The following is an 11,840-nucleotide window of genomic DNA, read 5'->3' as shown; positions in this document are numbered from 1 at the left end:
TCATTAAATGCAAGACACAAAGAAAAAAGGTACCAACTACAATAGAGGAAGAAAAAAAAAAGTGATGGTAACCCTAGAACAGGAAATAATCCAGTCTTGCTTCATTCACTTCATACACTAGTGTTGTAACGATATCAATATTTTGGTACCGGTAACGGCACTAAAATTATTCCGATACTTTTTGGTCCTTTTCGGTACTTTTTTATATGAAGGGGACCACAAAAAAATTGCATTATTGGCTTTATTTTAACAAAAAATCTTAGGGTAAATCAAACATATGTTTCTTATTGCAGTTAAGTCCTTAAATAAAATAGTGAACATACAAGACAACTTGTCTTTTAGTAGTAAGTAAGCAAACAAAGGCTCCTAATTAGTCTGCTGACATATGCAGTAACATATTGTATCATTCTATTATTTTGTCAACATTATTAAGGACAAGTGGTAGAAAATGAATTATTCATCTACTTGTTCATTTAATGTTAATATCTGCTTAATTTCTCTTTTAACGTGTCCATCTACACTTCTGTTAAAATGTAATAATCACTTATTCTTCTGTTGTTTGATACTTTACAATAGTTTTGGATGATACCACAAATTTGGGTAACGATCCGATACCAAGTCGTTACAGGATCATACATTGGTCATTTCAAAGTCCTCATGTGTCCAGGGACGTATTTCCTGAGTTTATAAATATAATACATTTTTAAAAAAAACGAAAGGAGATGTTGCGATGCCAAAAAATATTGACGTAATCATAGTAGTATCGACTAGATACGTGGATGTTAGGTGTAAATCCACCCATGGCGTTTGTTTACATTTTGACGCCGGTGAGCTACGGTGTGTAGTGAAGCATGTTTAGCTATTCCTCGTCCTGCAGGGGATGATACTTGTACTTTATTTGTCGCCATGGAGACCAGGATTAGTGATTTAGAAGTCGCTAAAACACTGCCGACGGCGGATGGATGTTAGCCGCTAGCTAGCTAGCTAGCCATGTCTTAAAGCACCTCTTCCTGAGGGCGTTTCAGTGTTATAACTTCACCTTTATCGTTAGTTTTTAAGCCAAAATGCGTCCGTTATTAAAAAAAAAAAAAATCTTAAAATAGGAAAAAGTTTGTGAAATGCAGCCAATAAAAAAATGCCACAAGACACTCAAAAAGTGGCTGACATTTACATTTTTTGGGCCGCAAAATGCTACATTTTCCCTTAACAGCCGATATCAAATATTCCATATTTTTGTCTCTTTCTTCATTCAATTTTTCAGAAAAATGCTGCATTATTCATTTGAATTGAATGATTTGATTTGATTTGATTTGATTTGATTTGGAAAAAAAACATCTTAAAGTAGGAAAAATCTTGTGAGAAATGTGGCCAATTGAAAACGCCACAAGAAAAAATGGCTGATATGTAAACTTTTGACCCCAAAACGCAAAATTTGTATTTTAATTTTAGGTTGTTTTAAAGTTGCAAAGTAAATATTATTCAATTATACTTTTTTAAAATTAATTTAATCAATAAACTACCACATGAAAATAGAGTGTAAAACTGTAAAATGAAATGAATCCATCCATATTTTGCTGTTAATATTCATTCATTGGGGTTCAAAATAATTATTCAGAAATCAAATATTTTTGTCCCGGTTTTCAAAAAATGTTGTTGAAAAGGCTGCATAATTGATTTTTAAAAAATCTACAAAAAGATTTGATTTAAAAAAAATGAAAAAATCTTAAATAAGGAAAAAGTTTGTGAAATGCAGCCAATAAAAAAATGCCACAAGACACTCAAAAAGTGGCTGATATTTAAATTTTTTGGGCCCCAAAATGCTACATTTTCCCTTAACAGCCGATATCAAATATTCCATATTTTTGTCTCTTTCTTCATTCAATTTTGAGAAAAATGCTGCATTATTCATTTGAATTGAATGATTTGATTTGGAAAAAAAAAACATCTTAAAATAGGAAAAATCTTGTGAGAAATGTGGCCAATTGAAAACGCCACAAGAAAAAATGGCTGATATGTAAACTTTTGACCCCAAAACGCAAAATTTGTATTTAATTTTAGATTGTTTTAAAGTTGCAAAGTAAATATTATTCAATTATACTTTTTAAAAATTAATTTAATCAATAAACTACCACATGAAAATAGAGTGTAAAACTGTAAAATAAAATGAATCCACCCATCTTTTGCTGTTAATATTCATTCATTGGGGTTCAAAATAATTATTCAAAAATCTAATATTTTTGTCCCAGTTTTCAAAAAATTTTGTTGAAAAGGCTGCATAATTGATTTTTTAAAAATCTAGAAAAAGATTTGATTAAAAAAAATAAAAAAATCTTAAATTAGGAAAAACTTTGTGAAATGCAGCCAATAAAAAAATGCCACAAGACACTCAAAAAGTGGCTGATATTTAAATTTTTTGGGCCCCAAAATGCTACATTTTCCCTTAACAGCCGATATCAAATATTCAATGTTTTTGTCTCTTTCTTCATTCAATTTTGAGAAAAATGCTGCATTATTCATTTCAATTGAATGATTTGATTTGTAAAAAAAACCATCTTAAAATAGGAAAAATCTTGTGAGAAATGTGGCCAATTGAAAACGCCACAAGAAAAAATGGCTGATATGACCCCAAAATGCAAAATTTGTATTTAATTTTAGATTGTTTTAAAGTTGCAAAGTAAATATTATTCAATGAAACTTTTTTTAAATTAATTTAATCAATAAACTACCACATGAAGATAGAGTGTAAAACTGTAAAATAAAATGAATCCACCCATCTTTTGCTGTTAATATTCATTTATTGGGGTTCAAAATAATTATTCAAAAATCAAATATTTTTGTCCCAGTTTTCAAATTTTTTTTGTTGAAAAGGCTGCATAATTGATTTTTAAAAAATCTACAAAAAGATTTGATTAAAAAAAAAAGAAAAAATCTTAAATAAGGAAAAAGTTTGTGAAATGCAGCCAATAAAAAAATGCCACAAGACACTCAAAACGTGGCTGATATTTAAATTTTTTAGGCCCCAAAATGCTACATTTTCCCTTAACAGCCGATATCAAATATTCCATATTTGTGTCTCTTTCTTCATTCAATTTTGAGGAAAAATGCTGCATTATTCATTTGAATTGAATGATTTGATTTGGAAAAAAAACATCTTAAAATAGGAAAAATCTTGTGAGAAATGTGGCCAATTGAAAACGCCACAAGAAAAAATGGCTGATATGTAAACTTTTGACCCCAAAACGCAAAATTTGTATTTAATTTTAGATTGTTTTAGAGTTGCAAAGTAAATATTATTCAATTATATTTTTTTTAAATTAATTTAATCAATAAACTACCACATGAAAATAGAGTGTAAAACTGTAAAATAAAATGAATCCACCCATCTTTTGCTGTTAATATTCATTCATTGGGATTCAAAATAATTATTCAAAAATCAAATATTTTTGTCCCAGTTTTCAAAATTTTTTGTTGAAAAGGCTGCATAATTGATTTTTTAAAAATCTAGAAAAAGATTTGATTAAAAAAAAAAGAAAAAAATCTTAAATAAGGAAAAAGTTTGTGAAATGCAACTAATAAAAAAATGCCACAAGACACTCAAAAAGTGGCTGATATTTAAATTTTTTGGGCCCCAAAATGCTACATTTTCCCTTAACAGCCAATATCAAATATTCAATGTTTTTGTCTCAGACTTCATTCAATTTTGAGAAAAATGCTGCATTATTCATTTGAATTTAATTAGTTGATTTGGAAAAAAAACCATCTTAAAATAGGAAAAACCTTGTGAGAAACGTGGCCAATTAAAATCGCCACAAGGAAAAATGGCTGAAATTTAAACTGTTGACCCCAAAACGCAAAATTTGTATTTAATTTTCAATTGTTTTAAACTTGGAAAGTAAATATTATTACATTTTACTTTTTGTAAATTTATCTAATCAATAAACTATCACACTAAAGTACAGTGTAAAATTGTAAAAGTAAAATGAATCCACCCATCTTTACATGACATATTTTGCTGTTAATATTCATTCATTGGGGTTCAAAATAATTATTCAAAAATCCAATATATTTTGTCCCAGTTATCAACATTGATTTTTTGTGATTTTTCAAAAATCTAGAAAAAGATTTGATTTAAAAAAAGAAAAATCTTAAAATAGGAAAAAGTTTGTGAAATGCAGCCAATAAAAAATGCCACAACATACATTTGAAAAATGGCTGCAATTCAAATGTTTTCAGCTCCAAAACACATGATTTATATTTAATTTCAAATTGTTTCAAAGTTAAAAAGTAATTCATCCATCAGTTATTCTTTTCAAAACAATATATTATTATCAATAAACTAAAATGCTAAAGTAAAACTCTGCAAGAACCAAATTCTGTACATCCACCCAGCTTCAAATTACACATTTTTCTGTTAATATTAATTTATGGCTGTCAAAAAATTCATGAACTTTTATCTAAATGTCCAATATCAAAAATCCAAAATTTCTGTTGCAGTCTTTAAAAAAAGTTAGTGGAAAATGCTAAATAATGAATTAAAATGTATATTGACAATACTAAATTTAAAACATTTAGAAAAAGACTTTTACTTTGAAAAAAATGTTAGAAAATGAAAATGTGTGTAAAATGTAGCCAATAAAAAATGCCACATCGTGCAAGCATTGTTTTAATGCTAGCCAAAAAGCCAAAATGTAATAATGTTAACGAAATGCAACAAAATTCGTAAAGCCCTAGCATTGTGACACATTTATGTACATTTTAATATAACTTAACTATTCACAATTTAGGTTGCTATTGTGGAATTGAATGAGTAAATACCGTTATTGTCCTCCGTAGGGTAGGAGCTGGGCGCCAGCTGGGTGGTGGCGGACGTGGGGAAGACGAGGATGTGCGTGCACGAGGCGTCCTGAGGCGTGTTGAGCTGCGAGGTCTGCAGGTTGAGAGCGGTGCTGCGGCCAAACACCGAGCCCATCGTCACGGCGTCTGAACGCGGAGCAAAAGGTCAACACCAGCACACCAGCGCTTTTTTTTAAAAAGTGTGAGGCGCAGCAAACTTGAAAGAATAAAAAATGTCCGCCACACTTACCCGGCATGACCACAAGGGAGCCCTGCGGCTCCATGGCGACGAGGCAGGCACTGAGGATGGAGGGGGTGTCGGCGGCGGAGATCCCACACATGCGACAGGCCTCCCTGAGCTGGCGTCCTATCGAATGTAACGAGTGCTCCCCGAGGAGAGAGCTCCAGTCTTTGAAGAAATATCAGAGAAAAATGGGTTTAAAGCGGGCACAATCTTTGAATTACAGCAGCGTGATGGAAGAAAAGACAACTACATTTCTCATTTCTGTGTAAAAAATATACATTTTTATCCATATTCGTTTGTGGATAATTTCTTGGCGAAATTGGTTTTGCATAACTCTGCAGTGTGAAAACAACAACCAAGTATTTAAAAAAAAAAAAAAAAATTATACTTTTTAAATGTCATTTGATATATCATTAAAAAAAAAAAAGCTCATTGTTGTTTATTAGAGAACATATGAGTCACAAAAATAGCGATACATACTTTCAATCCAATGGAAAGCATGTATCTCCAAATTTTTTGTTTGTTTAATCCAAAAAACTAAATTATTTTTTTGTTTTGTTTTAGATTGTAACAAAAAAGTCACATCATTTATAAACAATCTGTATAATTCTGTATAAATATTAATTCCTCTAAATCAGGCAATTATTTTGACTCGGAGGGGCCAAATTTAAAGAAAAAATGTGTCTGGGGGCCAGTATATCTATCCATCTATCTATGTATATATACATATACACACATATGTATACACACGCACACACATACACACACACATACACACACACATACATGTCTTGCCTCCTTTGTGTGGACCCACGTTTGGTCAGTAGGTTGTGAGGGCCCCCCTTTCCACTATAGCTAGAACGATGAAAAAAATATATCTAGCACTAGATGGGAGTAGAGAGTTGCAACCTCACTTCAAAATGGAAAACACACAAAGTAAAAAAAGTATTTTACTTCTGTAGTTGTGAGGACCGACCGCTGTTGCCATCTATCTATGTGTATATACATATACACACATATGTATACACGCACACACACACACACACACATATATATATGTACATATACATATATATATATATATATATATATATATATATATAGACATACATATGTATATATATAGACATATATATATATATATATATATATATATATATATATATATATATATATATATATATATATATATATATATATATATATTAGGGCTGCAACTAATGATTAATTTGATAATCTATTAATCTGTCGATTATTACTTCGATTAATCGATTAATAATCAGATAAAAGAGACAAACTACATTTCTATCCTATCCAGTATTTTATTGAAAAAAAACAGCATACTGGCACCATACTTATTTTGATTATTGTTTCTCAGCTGTTTGTAAATGTTGCAATTTATAAATAAAGGTTTATTAAAAAAAATAATAAATAAAAAAATAAAAAAATTAATTAAAAAAAAACAAAAAAAAAACCTGCATGCGCATAGCATAGATCCAACGAATCGATGACTAAATTAATCGGCAACTATTTTAATAATCGATTTTAATCGATTTAATCAATTAGTTGTTGCAGCCCTAATATATATATATATATATATATATATATATATATATATATATATATATATATATATATATATATATATATATATATACACATACTGTACAGCAGATTTTCACAGCTTACATATATATATATATATATATATATATATATATGTGTGTGTACATATATATGTATGTATATGTGTATATATATATATGTGTGTGTATATATATATATAAATATATATATATATATATATATATATGTGTGTGTATATATGTATATATATATATATATATATATATATATATATATGTATATATATATATATATATATATATATATATATATATATATATATATATATATATATATATATATATGTATATATATATATATATATATATATATATATATATATATATATATATATATATATATATATATATATATATATATGTATTTATATATTTATGAGGTAGCGCACCTCACCTGCTAAAAGAGTGTGGGCACAATAACGCAACAAACGTTATGACAGACCGCCTTAAGAAACGGAATGGAATTTTTAAATTTTTTAACTGAATGAGACACCCAGAATATACATGAAAATAAATTATGTGGGATTTACAATATTAACTATGGTCGATAAAACACTGAATATTGACAACATATGAATGTCACACCCCCTCTCCATCCACATATTTTACAATCAAGCGAAACGCAACAAAAATGCACCAAACGCAGCGAAATATGAACGCGAAGGGTAAAAAAAAAAAACCCTGATATATCTGATATATCACTAAGCTTTAGAACTTGGTTGTAAAAATCTATGTCCCTGACACCCGCATTTCAGGCTGGCCGCTCTGGAAACACTCTGTGGAAACGCTCCGCACCCACACTGCTTGGTGCCTCGTCTGAGCTGCTGTGACTTACATTACCATAGTAACTAAATAGATTACCATAGTAACTGATTAGATTACCATAGTAACTAGTACATCATGCAAAAGCGCAGATTCCAACCATTGAAATACTTTGTATAGTTGAAGACTTACGGTCATTTGAAAACATCACTGCACATCATAATGGCAGCTACACTTTCCATCTTAAAGATCTAAAAAAAATTATTTGGGAATGTCCGGCGGGCCAGATTGAAAAGCTTAACGGGCCTTGAGTTTGACACATGTGCTCTAAGTCATCATTAATCGTTCCAATAAAAAGCATGTATTTGAGAATAGTTAGATTAGTACTGTTTTGACAAAGAAAATAATTAAAAATCACCACATTTGGATGTGCATGCTTTTTATTGGACAGACACTATCTAAGTACATAAATTGCCAGGTCTATATTTACATGATGTACATGTATATGTACTAGGGATGTCCGATAATGGCTTTTTGCCGATATCCGATATTCCGATATTGTCCAACTCTTTAATTACCGATACCGATATCAACCGATACCGATATCAACCGATATATGCAGTCGTGGAATTAACACATTATTATGCCTAATTTGGACAACCAGGTATGGTGAAGATAAGGTACTTTTTTAAAAAATTAGTAAAATAAGATAAATAAATTAAAAACATTTTCTTGAATAAAAAAGAAAGTAAAACAATATAAAAACAGTTACATAGAAACTAGTAATGAATGAAAATTAGTAAAATTAACTGTTAAAGGTTAGTACTATTAGTGGACCAGCAGCACGCACAATCATGTGTGCTTACGGACTGTATCCCTTGCAGACTGTATTGATATATATTGATATATAATGTAGGAACCAGATAATTAATTACAGAAAGAAACAACCCTTTTGTGTGAATGAGTGTAAATGGGGGAGGGAGGTTTTTTGGGTTGGTGCACTAATTGTAAGTGTATCTTGTGTTTTTTATGTTGATTTAATAAAAATAAAAAAAACTAAAATAAAAAAATAAAAAAACCGATAATAAAAAAACCGATACCGATAATTTCCGATATTACATTTTAACGCATATATCGGCCGATAATATCGGCAGGCCGATATTATCGGACATCTCTAATATGTACATTAAAAGAATAGTAATATGTTCACAACCAGCTGCTGTCATGGTCATTAAGTTGTTTATAGAATTGAGGAACCCAACTTTGATCCATCACATGATGCCGGGTTACTCACCTTTGAGCTCGCCGTGCCCTAGTCTGCCTAATCGACCAATCACGATCCTCCACGGTAGCGACGTCATCTGGATGATGCCGATACACCACTCCCACAGCTTCTGCAGACCCATCTTCCGAGCGGACACTTTAGGGCGCCGAGACCTGCGGGGGGGGGGGGGGGGGGGGGGGGACAAAATACTTAAAAGTGCAAAGAGAAGAGTACCGCGATGAAAGAAGTCCACAAACCTGTTGGGAACGTCGATGTTGATGATGCTCGTCTCCAGGAGTTCTCCTTGCTGGTCGGTGCACGACACCAGGATCCAGCGCTGGTCATGTGACAGGCAGTAGCCCACAAAGAGCACGTTATATCTGGGAGGAACTTCTGCCCATATCTCTCCGGGTTCCGGCTGCTTGGCTCGGGTCGGACCCAGGATGAAGGGGGGAGAGTAGAGATGCACCGGGCTGGGATGCTGAGGACACATTTGCATGTTAACTCTCTAAAGAAAATACTAGGACCATGTAAACAACAATCATGTCATAGGAATATGAGGAAAAGGTTGACTTTTACTTCTAAAAAGTACATGTTATGAGGAGAGACATTTAGGTATAACAAAAGTATTTTTGAGGTATAAAGATGTCATTTTAAAAGAATAAGAATAATTAAAGCTGCAAGCAGCGATGGCCGGGACCGGCTTTGAGGGCTCATAAAATCCAAACCGGAGCAGTAATTAAAACTCTTTCATCAACTTTTAATCAGAAGGGTTCAATCTCTCTCCTGTGCTAATTTGAAGCCGACACGACAAACGCGCTCAGAGGAGATAATATTTGAAAAAAAGGTGACTGTTTTTACACAACTTTTGTTTTGAAGGGGGAATTGCAAACTTCCTGTTGATTTTTGCTGGGGGTTGTCAGTGTATGAAAAATGGGTCTAAGAGAGACCTGCATAGTTGTTTCATGTCTCTACGACATTCCTACTGGGAGTTACAGGCAGTTTTGTCCGTGTTTTCGTCCTAGGGGGCGCTAGAGCGCAATTTTGAGTTTTGGGGTTTGGTTTTTTTGATTAGATCGCAATTTTTGCCAGTCCTGATGTGTGTGTCCAATTTGGTGAGTTTTGAAGCATGTTAAGGGGGTCAAATTACAGCTCAAAGAGGCGGCGGTATAATAATAAAACGCTAGAAAGTTGAAAGAATCAGAAAGTTTGCACATCTGGAAAAAAATACTGACTTAAACGTCTATAAAACATTCGAAATTTGCTCCTCTGAAGACGTTTGAGACACTTGTGATTTGGGGCTGTATAAATACACTTTGATTGATTGGTGGTTAATTATGGTAGTGTACAATAATATCAAACAAGAAGACAAGAGTAGTTTGCTGCCTGCTTTAAAATGTGTACTGTTATAAAAGTTATTTTTACACTACGACTTTGCTTTATTGTCATAGTATAACACTTTTCCTCATGTTATGAATTCATTGTTGGTATGGTACTTGATACTGTAAAATGGCATGCAGTGTAGGAGACGTTCCACTTACATCAGGACTCTTAAGGACAGACGTGACAGTGGACACGGGTCCAAAGCCTGTCAGGGACTTGATGTGTGTGTGCTGGGGCAGCAGGCGTCTGCATTGGGAGTAGCAGGAGAAGGCCAAGGAGCGCAGCTGCTGAAGGTACAAACGGCTTTCCCCGCTGGCAGGCTGGAGGAGGTACTGACATGGCACCACCTGTAGGATGCCGGAGGAGCCGTCAAGTATAATACCGTTTTTTTTTCCAATTGCTTGCACACTCAATTTTAAATGTTCAGACAGTTAACAAAAGTCTACACATAGTAAACAAAACCACTGTGCAGGTTTGCCTAATATTAGGCATAGACTCTGCTTCACAGTTTTTGCGAAATTTTACACACAATGCTTTACACACACCTTCCCATCTTGCACACATATAACGATCGTGATACACTAGCATTGTGTATTGAACAAAAATCTCCAGATTTTTGTTCAATACAGCTTTTAGTTTGTACTGCATGTCATTGTTGACGACTGTGATGTGTTACTTTACCTGACTGTGGTAAAAATAAATATTTGCAGTTTTGCAGCTTCATTGTTGAGCAGTTGTTGTAAAGATTACAGGATTATTTTACTTTCTCTTTTGGTCCTTACATATAGGCCCACTTCAACAATGACGATTGCTGTGGATTTGCCAATATAGTTTGTCAAGTTACAGTAATCATACATCACATATGCTAAAAATGTGAGGCAAAATGTGATTTCTTATAGTAAAATAGGAGTTTTGTTATGTATACAGGGGGAGTAGTGACGGCACAGTTCCACAAGGGGGTAATGTTGCTCTGTTTTATTATATATATGCATAATATATATAATAATACAAAATACTAAATATATATATATACTAAACATGAGAATGGAGTGTGACTAATCCAAAAGGGGTGTATTGTGGGAGACTATGTGTATGAAAGATTAGCTGTTGAATATTACCGAATTGTTGGATGAGGAAAGCAGACAAGTCCAAAGGGGCAAGCAGAAGAAGGTCCGTGATTTTGTACATACTAACTGCGTGTCTTTTTTTTCCAAAAGGATTTACACACTTTTCCAAACACAACATTACATTTTATGAATTCCTACATTATTTGCAAAATGACACACTTCGGTCAAAACACATGCCCATTCATCAAAATGCAGTTTTATTGTCATCTCACTCACACAGACTTCAAATGATAAGACACTATTGGAGTGAGTTACCCAGAACAGTGATAAATAAGAAACACATTTGTAAAAACCTGTTACAGCACGGGCTCAAATCTGCTTTTGTCCGGCAACTGGGTCTGCCGGCACCTCTGTTGGCAGCACGCCGACACACGCCCCTGCTCGCACTGGCCGCGTCACGCCCACAGGCTGTGGGCGATCAGCAATCTGCACACCTGGGACTGATGAGGGCGAGCTGTATAAAGACCAGTGGACCCAAGGATCCTTGCCGGAACTTAATCTTCAGCTACCTGTTGCTTCCCGTGTTCTCCTGTTATTCCCCTCTGGATACTGGACTGCCTCCCTTCATCCTCGACCTCCGC

At 33.2% G+C, this 11,840-nt stretch overlaps 1 protein-coding gene across 2 annotated transcripts in view; it reads right to left on the bottom strand.

The window, feature by feature from the left end:
- Window positions 1–11,840, bottom strand: part of LOC133639111 (mediator of RNA polymerase II transcription subunit 13-like) — a 333,705-nt gene that overhangs the window by 8,857 nt on the left and 313,008 nt on the right. For both annotated transcript variants that reach the window (XM_062032256.1, XM_062032257.1), the window contains exons 23-27: window positions 10,291–10,479; window positions 9,007–9,230; window positions 8,780–8,922; window positions 5,084–5,242; window positions 4,816–4,980 (exon numbers count right to left, since the gene is read on the bottom strand). In XM_062032256.1, coding sequence (XP_061888240.1) covers window positions 4,816–4,980; window positions 5,084–5,242; window positions 8,780–8,922; window positions 9,007–9,230; window positions 10,291–10,479 — 880 coding nt within the window. The remainder of the gene's footprint in view (window positions 1–4,815; window positions 4,981–5,083; window positions 5,243–8,779; window positions 8,923–9,006; window positions 9,231–10,290; window positions 10,480–11,840) is intronic.

Source organism: Entelurus aequoreus, linkage group LG21, assembly GCF_033978785.1.
Source record: "Entelurus aequoreus isolate RoL-2023_Sb linkage group LG21, RoL_Eaeq_v1.1, whole genome shotgun sequence".
Lineage (NCBI taxonomy): Eukaryota > Metazoa > Chordata > Actinopteri > Syngnathiformes > Syngnathidae > Entelurus > Entelurus aequoreus.
The sequence above is the reverse complement of the archived record's forward strand: the minus strand, read 5'-3'. Positions and strand labels throughout refer to the sequence as shown.